Source organism: Lagenorhynchus albirostris, chromosome 2 (genome assembly GCF_949774975.1).
Source record: "Lagenorhynchus albirostris chromosome 2, mLagAlb1.1, whole genome shotgun sequence".
NCBI classification, from domain to species: domain Eukaryota; kingdom Metazoa; phylum Chordata; class Mammalia; order Artiodactyla; family Delphinidae; genus Lagenorhynchus; species Lagenorhynchus albirostris.
Genome location: NC_083096.1, coordinates 141,874,489 through 141,889,509, shown reverse-complemented (window position 1 = coordinate 141,889,509; position 15,021 = coordinate 141,874,489). Strand labels below are relative to the sequence as shown.

The 15,021-nt window shown below is 47.8% G+C and overlaps 1 protein-coding gene and 1 long non-coding RNA gene across 2 annotated transcripts; one reads left to right on the top strand and one right to left on the bottom strand.

Moving 5' to 3' along the window:
* Window positions 1-1,309: 1,309 nt before the first annotated feature.
* Window positions 1,310-11,824, top strand: LOC132514771 (uncharacterized). Its single transcript, XR_009538924.1, has 3 exons — window positions 1,310-1,534; window positions 2,395-2,521; window positions 7,800-11,824. It is a non-coding gene; the product is annotated as an uncharacterized LOC132514771 (long non-coding RNA).
* Window positions 8,883-14,829, bottom strand: CZIB (CXXC motif containing zinc binding protein). The gene is given in 9 exon segments (XM_060140050.1): window positions 8,883-9,141; window positions 10,058-10,123; window positions 10,852-10,929; window positions 12,190-12,221; window positions 12,435-12,516; window positions 12,903-12,959; window positions 14,234-14,317; window positions 14,544-14,765; window positions 14,767-14,829. Coding segments are annotated over 9 exon segments (747 nt in total). The 5' UTR covers window positions 14,815-14,829; the 3' UTR covers window positions 8,883-9,063.
* Between the last annotated feature and the right edge of the window lie 192 nt (window positions 14,830-15,021).

The following is a 15,021-nucleotide window of genomic DNA, read 5'->3' as shown; positions in this document are numbered from 1 at the left end:
ATAACTGGTGTGTATTTATTTTTACCAGTTGAATCCTGTGTGCTAATTATGGAATAAGGTAGAATTATTGCTCTATACATTTTGCACTTGAAACCTCTCCATTGAGTGAGCACAGAATTTATTGTTAGAACATCACCGCTCTAACAATTTATTGTTAGAATACTGCTGTAATGTGAAAAGGAAGCATATTCTCTTTTGTTTTTGAAAAGGAAGGGTTTTTGTTTGTGTTTAATTTTACCTGCGTTTCTAGTGGCTTGCCCAGCAAGTTACTGGACAGCTGGGTTGAATTCTGGTATGAGCCAGTCACAAAGCTCTTCCAATGCGTTATCTCATTTAATCCTCCTTACAGTTCATGTAAACACTCCTGCACGTTTTCTTAGCCGACCCTGTCCATCCTTTGCTCATTAACCATTTAGTGAATACCCAGCAGGTCCCAGGTCCTCCATACTCCATGGTTTGATAGGAGAGAGGCATTTGTGGCTGCCAATGCACATAAACATATGCTGCTCTCATTCAGGAACCGTGATCAGGAATACCTGAGCTCTGGTATCTTGGTTCTGCCATGTCCTCACTTTATGACTATAGGCAAGTTCTTTTGCCTTTCTGGTCTGTGAGTTCCATTGTAAAATGGGGATAATTCCTATAGCATGGGGATGTCGTGAGAATTAGCTGTAACGATATAGGTAAAGCACCTGGCATACAGCTGAAGCTGAGCCTGTGCTCTCTTGTTCTGTGATGTCTTGCTGCCGCTGTTCCATTCCTTATTGAAGTGCTGACCCCTCTTGGATAGCAAGTTCCCCATAGCAGGAGCTCTTAAGACCGAAGCATCAATTGAAGCTTGGTGGAAAAGTATATTTCATGCTTACGTTCAGGTGGATGTACCCTTGGGCAGTACATCTTGGGTGCGAGCAGTCCCTTAAAGGGGAACTGCCGGCCTGTCCCAGTGTTCAGCATTCCTGTTTACAACTTCCTCCACCCCTCCTGATCTTGGATTCATGCTATGAAGGGTTCTACGAGGTAGCTAGGATGGCAAAAACAGTTATTAAGTCTCAATCCAGTTGGAGTTCACACACAGGTCTTGCACATTTGTACAGAACTCAGCTATTTGTAAAGCATCAGCCGATTTGATCCCCTCAGCTCTGAAATAGACAGAAGTTATCCCCATTTTCCATACAAAAGATGGACAGGTTGGGGGAGCTTGATAACATGTAGGATTAGGACCAGCTCTCTTGATTCGTTGTTCAGTGCTTTTTTTCCTATATTTGTTTGTCTAGGCTTCCGGTAATTAGACCTTAAATTAGCTGGCCTCCCAACTCAGGAGGATGAGTTTTGTTAAATTAATACCTGTTGCTCCTGACCCTCAAGCAGCTCCCACGTGGAGTTTCCCACGGTGCTTCGGGAAGCCAGCAAGCTCTGTCCTGGTGGCTCTTTTCCATGACTCCTGAACAAGTGTGGCACATCTCCAGATCCGCAGTCACACCAGCCTCTCTGGAAGTTATCTGCTACTCTTTGAGGTGCCTCCAGGATCCCCAGGGTGAGTTTCGTGGATACTATGTAGGTTACATTTTTTATTTTTATTTTTTTAAATTTTCTTTTTTTTTTTTTGCGGTATGCGGGCCTCTCACTGTTGTGGCCTCTCCCACTGCGGAGCACAGGCTCCGGACGCGCAGGCTCAGCGGCCATGGCTCACGGGCCCAGCCACTCCGCGGCATGTGGGATCCTCCCGGACCGGGGCATGAACCCGTGTCCCCTGCATCGGCAGGCGGACTCTCAACCACTGCGCCACCAGGGAAGCCCGAGTTTACATTTTTTAAAAGACAGCTTTATTGAGCTATACTTCCCATACCATACATTTCACTTATTTAAAGTATATCATTCTGTCATTTTTAGCATATTCACAGAGTTGTGCAACCATCACCACAATCAATTTTAGAACATTTTCATCTCCAGTAGAAAGGCTGTACTGATTAACAGTCACTCTCCTTTTCCCTCAACCCTCTAACTTCCCCCAAATCCTAGACAAAACCATAATCTACTTTCTGTCTCTATAGCTTTTTCTATTCTTCATATTTCATATAAATGGAATCATATAATATGTGGCCTTTTGCTTAGCATAATGTTTTCAAGATTTATCCATGTTCCAGAACCTGTCAGTGCTTATCTTCTTTTTATTGCTGAATACTATTCCAGTATATAGATGGATCACATTTTATTTATTCATTGATCAGTTCATAGTCAATTGGGTTTTTTCCACTTTTTAGCTATTACGAATAATGCTGCTATGAACATTTGTGTATAAGTCTTTGTGTTGACATATGTTTTCATTTCTCTGGGGTATTTACCTAGGAGTGGAATTGCTGGGTCATGTAGTAACTCTGTGTTTAATCATTTAAGAAACTGCCCGGATATTCTCCAAAGCAGTTGCACCATTTTACATTCCCACCAGCAGAGTGTGAATGTTCCAGCTTCTCCACATCATCACCAACACTTGTTTTCATCTATTTGGATTATAGCCATTCTGGTGAGTGTGAAGTGGAATCTCCTTGTGGGTTTTATTAGCGTATGTTTTAAATTAGACCACCTCGAACATATTTTCCAAATCTAGTGACACCTATCCAATTATCTTCATGTGACAGAATAACTGACAAAAAAGGAATGGGAGCCAGGATTGGAGGAGGTGGACATGAGACAGTGGGGTAGGTGCTGAAAGGGAGAGAGTTTAGGGTGTTTCAGGAGACACAGCTGGGGCTTGATAAACAAAGAGATGCAGGGAGCCTCCAGCAGAGAATAGAGCTCGGGGGACTGCTTGAGCGGAATTGGTTCCAAGTATATCTTCTTTCTGGGAATCTTCCATTGTAAAGAAGACAGGGCCACTGAATAAGCAGAATCACATTTGGTATTTATGATATTAAGTGGAAAACAGTTAAATATAATCTTAATGCTGCTAGGATTATAGCCATATGAAAACATGTCTGTGTGTAGATAGGCCCTGAAAGAGAACAGGGGAAAATAAACACACTTCTGTTAGGGAGCTAGGATGGTGGGGTTTAAGAAAATGTTTATTTCTTTTTCTTTTTTCCTTTACTGATATCATAGTGTTTGTGCAACACCAAGTTGTTAGGCAGGAACCAAAAAAAAAATTCACGTTAGCAGCCCCCACGTCCTTGCCAGCCGTCCTCGTGCCTCGTGCTTCAGCCACACTAAGCCTCCCACTGGTCTCAGACGTGTCTGAGCTTCACTGTGACTCTGTACCTTGCAAATGCCATCCTCCATCCTCAGAATGCCCTTGGCTCCAGCACATCCTCTGCCAAATTAGTCCTTGTTCTTTTTAGCCCAACTCAAGTGTCCCCTCCCACGAAGCCACGCTCATGGGGTCTCCCCGGAAGAATGCGTCATCCCTTCCTCCATATTCCGCTACTCCCAGCTTTGGCTTCTGTTTCGGCCAGCGAGGGGCCTGACACATAACGTGTTATTTCTGGAGACTGCATTGTTCCCTCCCGGCACCCGCACCTTTGCAAGGTGACTTTGTAGCGCCTCCTATCAAGAGGCGGAGCCTATTTCTCCCCTCCTAACTGGCCTCTAGACTCCACTCATTCCCTCCAGTCCATTCTCCTCACTGTAGCCAGTGATTTTTTTCATGTACAAGTCTGATCATATCCCTGCTTAAAATTCCTCAGTGGTTTTCCATTAACTTGGAAAACAGTCCATACTCCTCAGTGTGACAGTTGCGGCCTTCATGGAGCTGGCCCTGCTCATCTTTTCAGACCCACCTCTCTTAACAGCTTACCCTGAGGAAGTTGCCTCTACTTGGAGCATAAGCCCCTCTCCACCCTTTCAGCTATCTTCTGCTCAACCTTGAGGTTTCAGATAGACTGCACCTCCTCTCACCCCACCCCTCTGAGGCTGAGTTAGTTGGTGCCCCTCCTGTGTATGCCCAGAGCATCCTGACAATCTAACCTTTATCGCAGTGCTTTTCAGTTTCTGCAGCTGTCTCCATTACTAGATTGTGGCTCTATTCCCTGTGCTGTACAATACGTCCTTGTAGCTTATTTTATATATACTAGTTTGTACATCTTAATCCCCTACCCCTATCTTGTCCCTCCCCCTTTCCCTCTCCCCACTGGTAACCAATTAGTTTGTTTTCTATATCTGTGAATCTGTTTCTTTTTTGTTACATTCACTAGTTTGTTTTATTTTTAAAATTCCTTGTATAAGTGATATCATACAGTACTTGTCTTTCTCTCTTTGACTTACTTCACTAAGCACAATACCCAAGTCCATCCATGTTGTTGCAAACGGCAAAATTTCATTTTTTTCCTTGTTCTTTTTTGTGTGTGTATCTGTTATAGATTTTTGGTTTGTGGTTACCATGAGGTTTATACATAGCAATCTTTATGTATACGTGATTGTTTTTAGTTGCTGACCCCTTAATTTCAAATGAATTTTAACACCCCTGCATTTGTACTCTCCTCCTATCATGATGACTGTCTTTGACATCATATTTTACATCTAATTGTTTTGTGTATTCCTTAACTACTTATTGTGGATATAGATGATTTTGCCACTTTTTTCTTTTAACCTGCCTACTGGCTTTGTGTGCAGAAGATTTCCTACATTTATAGTATATTTGCCTTTACTGGTGAGCTTTTTCCTTTCGTAATTTTCATGTTTCTATTTGTGGCCTTCTCTTTTTCACTTAGAGTTCCTATAACATTTCTTGTAAAGCTGGTTTGGTGGTTCTGAACTTTTGCTTTTGATCTCCCCATAAAATCTGAATGAGAGCCTTGCTGGGTACAGTATTCTTGGTTGCAGGATTTTTCCCTTTCACCACTTTAAATGTATCATATCGCTCCCTTCTGGCTTGCAGAGTTTCTGCTGAAAAGTCAGCTGATAGACTTATGGGAATTCCCAGGTATGTTATTCCTTTCTTTTTGCTTTCCCCTTTCTGCTTGGAATAGTCTCTCTTTATCTTTAATTTTTGCCATTTTAATTACAGTGTGTCTTGGTATGTTCCTCTTTGGGTTAATCCTGTATGGGACTCTCTGTGCTTCCTGGACTTGGATGACTGTTTCCTTTCCCAGATTAGGGACGTTTTCAGCTATTATCTCTTCAAATGTGTTCTCTGCCCCCTTTCTCTCTGTCTTCTCCTTCTGGGACTCCTGTAATGTGAATGTTAGTATGCTTGATGTTGTCCCAGAGGTCTCTTAAAACTGTCCTCATTTCTTCTCATTCTGTTTTCTTTTTCCTTTTAGCATTAGTGATTTCCACTACCTGTCTTCCAGCTCACTGATCTGTTCCTCTGCATCATTTGGTCTACTTTTGATTCCCCTTGGTGTATGTTTCATTTCAGTTATTGTATTTTTCATCTCTGTTTGGTTCTTTATATTTTCTAACTCTTTGTTAAAAACTTCTAACTTTTGCTCTGTGCATCCATTCTTCTCCCGAGTTCTTTGATCATATTTATGGTGACTATCCTGAACTCTTTCTTGGGTAGATTGGCGCTCTCCACTTCACTTAGTTCTTCTTCTTAGCTTTTACCTTGGTCCTTCATCTGGAACATGTTCTTCTGTTGCCTTACTTAGCTTAAATTGCTGTTTGTATTTTTATGTATCGTGTAGGTTAGTTGTTTCCTGACCTTGGAGAAGTGGCCTTCTATAGACGTCCTTTGTGTCCCAGCACCCCACTCCCCTCTTGTCCCCAAGCTATATGCTCTAGGGTTTCCCCCCATGAGGGCTGCATGGGTCTTTCTGTTTGGCAGGCTATGTGGGCAGTCTGCTAGGCTTGGGTAGTCCCCAGTCCAGTTGGTTGCCAGGCCCCACCTTGCGCAGAGGCTGCTGGCTGTTGGTTGGCAGGGCTGTCACGAGGCAGCTGACTGCACAACCCCAGGCGGCCCTGGGGCTAGTACTGGCTCACTAGTGGGTAGAGCCATGATCCAGAAGACTCCAGGATTGTAGTCTGCCCACTGGTGGGCGAAGCCAGGTCCTGAGGTTAGTGTCAGACTACTGGCAGGCAGAGCTGGGTTCTGGAGTATGTTTGCAGGGCCCCAGGATCCCAGAGCTGGTGTATCACTTCGGGGGTGGGGGAAGGGAGATTCCTGACATGGGTGGAGTGTGGGATGTCCCAAAGCTTTGTTGGCTTGCTAGTGGGCATGGCCAGGGCCCAGCTGGTCCCAGGGGAGCCTGCTGTGGGCCGACTGGGTCAGCAGGCTGTGGGATTGCGGATTTCTTGCCTCTCGTGTCTGTCCCCTTGTGGGTGAGGCTGGTCCAAAGGTTAGAGCAGACTTCATGGAGGGCAGGGTTGGGGCCCAGGGGGTGCTGGGACTGGTGCCTACCCACTGGTGGGTGGAGCTGGGCCCTGGGCCCTCTGGTGGGCAGGGCAGTGTCCACAGGTGGCTCTGGGCTCATGAGGTCTTTAGCTTGTGTGCTGACAGGAGGGACTGTGTCCCCACCCAGTTAGTTGCTTGGCCTGAGGCATCCCAGCCCCAGTGCCTAGAGGCTGTTGTATGGGGCCAGGTCTTGGTGCTAATGAGCCAGAGGACGGGACCCACAGTGGTGCCCACCAGCGCCAGGGGCCATGCGGTAGAAGCAGCTCCCAAGAGTGGCTACCACCAGTGTCTATGTCCCCAGCGGAGCCACAGTCGCCCCCCGCCCCCGCCCCCCGCAGGAGACTCTCCAAGACCAGCAGGTAGGTCTGGCCCAGGCGCCTATCAAATTAGTGCTTTTGCCCTGAGTTCCAGAGCATGTGAGGTTTTGTGTGCCCTTTAAGTTTCTTCTTTCCCCAGTTTTGTGGGACTCCTGAAACCAAGCCCCTCTGGCCTTCAAGGCCAATTGCTCTGTGGGCTCTTCTTCCCAGTACAGGAACTCCTGTGGGAAGATCCTCTGCAATATAATTACCCTCATTTGTGGGTCATCCAGCTGGGGGTACAGGACTTGACTGTGTCATAAGCCTGCCTCTCCTACCCATCTCGTGTGGTTCCTTCTTTATATCTTTAGTTGTAGATCTTTTCCAGGAAGTTCCCATATTTTTCATTGGTTGTTCTACAAACAGTTGTGATCTTTGTGTGCTCGTGAGAGGAGGTGAGCTAAGGGTCTTTCTACTCTGCCATTTTGACCAGTTTATTGGTCATGAAACATCTTTGATAGATTTAATTCCCAGTTACCTTTGGGGGTATTTTTTTGGTTGCTGTTCCTATTGTAAATGGTATTTTCTCTTGAATTGTGTTTTACATGTTGCCAGTGTACTGAAATGCACTTGATTTCTGTATATTGATCTTAAATCCAGCACCTGATGCTTTTGGATTCACTAAGTGGAAAATGAAAATCTGTGAAAAGTGAGTTATTTCTTCCTTTTTAGTCCTTGCACCTTACTTTCTTTTCAGTCTAAGTGCTGCGGCAGGGGCGGTGTAGGGACAGTGGTGAATAGAGTGAACCAGGATATCCTCATCTCACCCCAGCCGTGAATGGAGTACTTCAAACATTTCATTTGCTCCGGGTTTCCTGTAGATATCCTTTGTGAGGTAAGGGGAGTTCCTTTCTGTTCCTAGTTTGCTAAGCATCTCTATGGTTTGTTGCTGAATCTTACCGAATACTTTTTCTGCATCTATTGACATAATCTATGTTCCATCTGTTACTGATTATTTGGGTTCCTCTACTCCCTACAAGATGAGAAAATAATTTACAATATAAAGAAAACCTTGAGATCCTTTTAGTGCTTGCCTTTATAACACATACTGGCTAGTACGGAGACTAAAACCCAGAAAGCCTGTTTATCCAGCCCGATGCTCCCTTGTTTGCTTTCAGGCCAGGCAATGGACCGTTCTAGTCGGTGGGGGCTGGTGGAGCTGCTGGCCGAGGGAGGCCAAAGAAGCCCTGCTCTGCCAGGTGCAGAAAGCACAGGCCCAGGGGCCGGGAACACAGGGGACCTAGAGGACACGTGACAGCTGCCAAACTGGAGAGGGGACAGGGCAGGCATCTCTTCCCCACCCTTGGCCATGGCCAGCTTTACCTGCCTCTGAGGATCCCCTTCCTAGAGCTCCACAGCCAGCCTCGGAGTGGGCAGACTCGTTCCCAGAGGGCCACTCAGAAAATGAAGGTAGTAATTCTTCCAAAGAATTCCAGGCTCCAGCAGAACACTGGAGAGGAGCAAGGTCTCTCGTGACAGGTTTTCTGAATGGTGGAGTCACCGGTATGAAGACGTGAGCTTGCCCTCATGACTTAACTGTGCACTGAACAACTCTATCCACTGTAAGAGGATCTCTAGACCCAGGGATCCAGGCCCACGAGACACAGAGGCCGGGACTGTTGTCTTCACACCTCCACAGGGCTGTCCAGGGGCAGAAGAACACACAAGTGCGACCACAAAGGGGACAAACCAGGACCATCTGGAGGAGCTAAAGGAAGCATAGAGGCTGACTCAGCATAAGGAAGAACTTTCATAGGGAGTCCCTTGGTGAGAGGGATTGCCCCATCACAGCAAGTGAGCAAAGACCTGAGGACCATCTGGCAGGGATTGGAGAGAGAAGATTCATGCCAGGATGGAACTGCTGGCCTCCAAAGTCCCTTCTGTCCCTGGAATATGCAGTGACACCAATGAACAGAGTTGCCTGGGTTTACCTAAGAGCCAAGGTGGTCAACGTGACGTTCTGGCTCATGACATCATTCCGCAGGCTCCGCTGCCCTCTGTACCAATGAGTTTGACACCTCTGGTCCCCTGGGGTGGCCTGTGCTCTCCCCAAGAGCTTGAGAGCCCTTAGGAGCTCTGTGTTCCTATTTTGCAAATTGGATCAGGCTAAGATTCTGTACTGTGGGAAGGTGCCAAGAAGCCATCAAAGCCCTCCAACATGAAGGGGAGTGGAGGGAGTAGAGCGGTTGTTCATCCACCAGTGTAGCACAAACAGGAGCTTTATTGGTGGGGCTGGGACGCTGTGACAGCCCAGCACGCAGGCTGTGAGGGCCTGGGCAGCTGCCAGGAGGCGAGACGTGAGGGGACCAGCCTCTGCACTGTGCTGCTTGGGGCACGTTGTCCCTTTTCAGTTCTTAAGAGGCAAGTGTGCAGGAAGAGGGTTCAGGACTTCACAAACTGGTGGGTGACCTCGTAGATTCCCACAGACTCCTGAGCCTTTTCGTCATAGTCAGTCCAGTCCTGTGGGAAAAAATGGCAGCGTTAGCCTCAAGAGGCAGCCTGGACAGCATGGGGAGTGGAGGACTAGGACTTAAAAGGCCCAGCTCAGGCTCCGCCTCAATCTTCAGGAACACGTCAGACCCAGGACAGAGCCAGACTGCTCGGGCCTGAATTCCTACTCTTCTGGCTTTGTGATTTTGGGCAAGTCACTAACTTCTCTGAGCCTTCGTTCTGTCCTCTATTTAAAAAAAAAAGAGGACAGCAGTAGATTTTACACTGAATGTTGAAAGAATCAAGAGTTAACACATGTAAAAGAATTTAGCCTAGGGCCAGGCACATATGAGAGCTCAGTAAATCCAATTACTGTTATTAGGTGCTATGCAAACTGAATGATTTTGTCCTTCCTTCCTCTGAGGCCTGACCACAAGCCTTCCTTATCTGCAAGGCAGTAACATGTCCAGTTGATTCTTGGTATTCACAGTAGTTACGTTCTACAAAGTCCCCACAAACACTGTATTAGTGAATACTGAAGCACTGCTCCCAGGGGAAATAACAGGGTTAGGTTCCTGGGAGCATATGACTCTGTTTAAAAACACCTTATTTAACATACATACATACATATATATATATATATATATATGTATGTGTATATATATAGCTGATTCACTAATACTGAACTCACAGCCAACAGTGCTGTATCTCACACCTGAACAAGCTTGTCTAACATGTATCTTCTCTGTAAGGCACACCCAGCTTTCCTGCGTGTGAACGCTAGGCAACGCTTCAGCACTACACTTGGGGCTATCGTAAACACCAAAATCACCAACAAAAAGCACGGAAGTGTGGAGTCGGCTTCCCACTGAAGAGCCTTGTTCACCAAAAGGGTTATTCCCACCAGGTGCCCTAGAGCTCCCTGCAAGGCCCCCAAATCCCGTACCTTTTCCTGCAGATTAATGTCACTGAAGACTGTCCCGGATTCCAGACCCTCAGCAGCAAAGCCGGCCTGCAGGTGACAGAAGGCAGCGGTTAATCTGGGGGAACGGAGGCACTGGTCTGGCCTGTGGGGCCTGGTCAGGGAACTGGCCTTTCTCACAACACCTCTGGCATGGGAAGACAGAAATACAGTTGGGCTACTGTTCTGGAATAACTACTGAGCTTCCATGCCCTGGCAGCTGCCCTGGGACTAGAGTGGTTTCTCCAAATTAGAGCCCTGGCCCAGAAGGCAGGAGGTGTGGGGTAAACCCGTCCATTACCCTTGATTTTCTGAAACACCTGGGCGTGTCACTTCCCTCTCTGGACCTCAGTTTTCTTACTTATGAAACGGGGATGACAATACTCTCTCTTCTGCCTACTTCACAGGATTGTGAGGTGAAAATGCTACACAAATAAAGTGGCCTGAGCACTGGCTCTGGAGTCGGATAGATGTGGGTTCAAATTACAGCTCCATTGCTTACTAACTGCATCACCCTGGGCAAGTGGCAAAATCTCTGAAGTTCTTTTCTCATCTGAAAAATAGGATGTATAACTTCACAGAGTTACTGTGAGGATTAAGGGAGGTAACATTAAAAGTGACAAGCCTGGTGCCCAACATATATTAGATGCTTAACAAATAACAACTGTTATTCTTAGCAATGAGAATTCCTAGTCCACGGTCTCTGTAGGAAGCACAGTTCTACTGTCACTTCCTATACGCCCTCCCCAAAGATACAGGTTCCCCAGGAAGATATGCACCTGGGGCTGGAAATCGACTGGTTCAAGTCCTCGGCACTCAAACTCCACTATCGTCTTGAACTTCTCGTTGTCTTCGGCCTAGAAAGGAAGTGTGTTGAGGAGGTAGGTCTAACTGTGCCCTCAGGTTGACTCCACAGCCCGAGAGCCCAGAATGGGACTCAGGGGCAACTTATCCCGTTCTGGAAGAAGGCTGCCTTGACACCTGTTTGCCACGAGATCTTCCTGGATGTGGGCTCTGGGGTCAGAGTGCCTGGATGTGAGCTCACACACAGTTCTGCCTCTCTTTTCTTCTGGGCCTAAGATCGTCAGCTGGAGCTGAGGAAACCACTACAGGTTTATTATGAGAACCTGAACTAGGTGTAAATTGCCCAGTATAGGACCCGATACTATGCTCAATGAATGGTAGATAAAATTATCAAAATAAAAACTATGAAGAATGTTAACCTATAAGGTTTCCAGGTCATCCAAAAGGCCCCAGTACACCTCACTGTGGCCCTTGGCTAACCATCCGCCATGCTGTCAAGGCAGGGGCTGACTTAAAGCCTTTGAAGTGGGATATGCATGTGGAGGAGGCACACCGAGGGGGGTGGTACAGCCAGGAAATTCATGCCTCCCTGACCCCTGGGCCCACAGACCCCAAGGACACACCCACACATTCATTCTCATTCTGTCATTTACTGTAGAAATGCTTCCTGCGCACCAACCTTGTGTCTGGCCCTGGATTGGTTTTTGTTCGCTGGTCTGTCTCTTGCACTAGATTATGATTTACTTGAGTGCAAGTCCTTGTGTGACTTTTCCCTTTAACTTCAGGACAAAGCTGAGAATTTGGCATAAATCAGACATTTTTCAAAAATACCAAGTAGGAATGGATGAAGACACAGACCCAAAGCATACACTCCCTCCCTCACCTTTGGACTAATCTGTTAATGCAGTAACGTATAAATACTTAATAAAATCAAATATCAAGGATGGATGCACTGTCTCATCCATGGATTCAGAGAAGGCTCACTAGCCCTCCAAGATGTAGACAAGGCAAGTGTTCCCAGTGATGGAAACGGAGTGGCCAAGTTGGGTCAGAGGTCCCCTAGGCTCCCACAGCCCAACACTCACAAGAGCCTAGTTACGAGTCTTTTTCCTGCCGAGCACTCAGTCAGGGTAAGGTGAATGAATGACTGACAGCGAATGAATGACTGAGTGAATGAACGAACAAGTAAGCACATGAAGTCCGTCAGTTCCATGTAGGTCACTCTGGTGCAGATATAACTCAAGAACCCAGGCCTCCTAGCTCCCGGCTTGGATCTGATCCCACCATGCCTGCCACTGCAGCAGGAAACTTACATTGTAAGGTTTGATGGTGCTGCTCAAAATCTCTGAAATGTAAAAGAGAAGACAAAGTCGATTTAAGTCCATATCCCGGCCCCACCCAGGTACCCAGATGTGGCTCTGGGCAAGAGTCTACGGCAGAAGCTTGGATACCTCAGGCCTGGGTCCACCCACAGGTAACATGAGCATGCTTTCGGTCTGGCACCACAAAGCCGATGGCCAGCCTGGCAGAGGTCAGTCAATATCCATGGCCTACCTACCAATGGAGTTTTCCCTTGAACACAGCTTGCACTTCTGGACCATGGAGGCACTGCCACGGCCTCCCTTCAGTGCCACGTTGTCCTGGCAAGCAGTAAACAGAACCTCTAGTCACATATCAGTCAGATGTAAGGGTCCCCAGGAGACCCAGTCCTACCACTTATTATCAATTAATATTATAACAATATTTAAATACACACCATCTATATCTACCAAGACCCAGACAGGGTGAGCAACTTGCTAGGACAAGAATCCTGGGAAGGCTTCTTGAGAGCGAGGAAAGGACTTCCCCTTGATTTTGAACTCTGCCTCACATCCCAAAGCCCATTGTTCCCAGTTGATCACACTCTGCCTGCCCTCTCAAACCACAAAAAGTGGGGTCCAAAGGCCGGGGAGGTGAGGGCCACATATCCCTGCCCAGAGGCCTATGTGTGTCTGTATATGGGTATAGTGGTGGGGGGAGCAGTTACCATCAGCCGAATGTACTGCCACTTCTCTGAAATCTCACCACAGTTGCCACATTTCATCTTGGGGAGGGGGAAAAAGAGTATTAGTAAAGAAGTTGGCTCAGTTGGGCAGATGCTGAGGGAAGGGTAAGAACAGTGTGAGGTGGGCAGGCTCATCATCTTGTCAGCAATCTTACCTCATCCTTATGACCAGCCCCACTAAGGACATAACCAGACTTCTCTCTGGGCAGTGTTTCTCGTGCTGGCTTGCTCATCCTTCTCTAAGAAGTCCCCAGTCTGGCTAGGGATTCAAGGCTCAAGTAGTACAGAAATGGCTTCAAAGTCCCCCCCCCCCGCCCCCGCCCGCGTTGAGTTAGGAGCTTCCTGTGTGTCCTTACAGGCCCTGTAGGTTCCTGGTAAAAGTATTTATCACTCTGTTGCTACTCCTTCTTTGTCTCCTTCTCTAGACTCTGCTTTTTGAAGCAAGGAAACATCAACTCCTCAAATAAGCCCTGGCACTCGGGCTTCAAAATATTTGGAAATAAAGGTGGTCAGAATGCTTCCTGAAGGATAGGGCTTTTGTCAGGTACTGAAGGATTCTGAGATTTAGACTAAAAGGAAAACAGATCAGAAGCTCCGGGATCTGGGAGAGTAAAGGACCTCAAACTGCTCAGTTAAGAAGAGGACCTCTGTATACCATCCCACTAGAGTACCAGATTTACCAATACAGGATGGGGAATTAAGAATGGAGCCATGCACAAAATTAAATGATTTCACAGTAAATAAAACCTAAACAACAAAAGAGAAGGTGAAATTATTCTTACTAAATCATCACAAGATCCCTTCAAGTAGCCTTTCGTTTAGTGTTTGTTTACATACCATGAAATATGTTACGGAGGAAAAAATTACAAAAGATATTTCAAGATACTGCCAATTAAGAATTAACCAGTAGGGCTTCTCTGGTGGCGCAGGGGTTAAGAATCCTCCTGCCAATGCAGGGGACACGGGTTCGAGCCCTGGTCCGGGAAGATCCCACATGCCGGGGAACAACTAAGCCCGTGTACCACAGCTACTGAGCCCACACGCCTAGAGCCCGTGCTCTGCAACAAGAGAAGCCACCGCAATGAGAAGACTGCGCACCGCAACGAAGACCCAACGCAGCCAATAAATAAAATTTTTTAAAAAGAATTGACCAATAAACTTAAAAAGGCAAACATAAAATTCTACCCAGAAGAAAAGAAAACATTTAATAAGCATTTCTCATCTAGCTGGAGAGAAAGCTCCCGTTCACCACTGAGATCAGGGTGGGAAACCTTTACGCGGCCCCGGCCCTGGCGCCCCCACCACAGCCTTACCTTCAGGTACCACCGGAAGTCCTCGCCCACTGGCCGGAGGTTGGTGACATTCTCCATCGTGGCTTTGAGCTGCAGCGCAATTTTCTGAGAGGAGGAGAGCCAGGGCGACGGCGTCAACAGCGCCCGGGGAGCCCCGCGCCTAGCCCCTGCCCGGCCCCGCCCCTCTCCTCCCCTCCCGGCACGAGCTGTGCCTCCCCGCTCCTTCTCAGCGCGAGCCCACTCCCCTCCTTCCCTCCTGGCCCGAGCTCCTGCCTCCCAGGTTCTCGCCACCTCCCGGCCTCTGCCCCGGCAGCAGCTCGCCTCCGCTTACCCCCATAGCGACCCGGCTCAGCCGGCGCTGGCTGCGGCCACTGCTTTTCGGCCCGTCGTAAACGGCGGGCGCCGCATGCGCACCCTCGCTGCGGCTCTGGGCGGGGCGCGGGGCGGGTCTCAGCGCGCCGGGGCTACCCCCACACACCTGGCTTTCTCTCCCAGGCAAAGTGGTCTTGTGGAGGTAGGCTGAGTCCGCAACTAGCCGGTGCTCAGACCCGCGGAAGGCTGCCTCCAGCAATCGGTAATTCCAGATATTTACTGAACGCCATGCTACTCTGAGGGATACCGCAGCAAACAAGACAGTCCTGCCCGAAACCTCTGCGGGGTCCGCTTCCTGCCCTTCAGACTCTGCCTTCCCTCACCCAACCTCGCGCTTGGTCCCTGCCTGCCCTTGGAGGCTTCTTAGATCACGTTCACCCAGCCCAGGGCCGGCTTCGTAGGTTTGAGAGACGGGACCTTTTTCATCTTTAAACTGC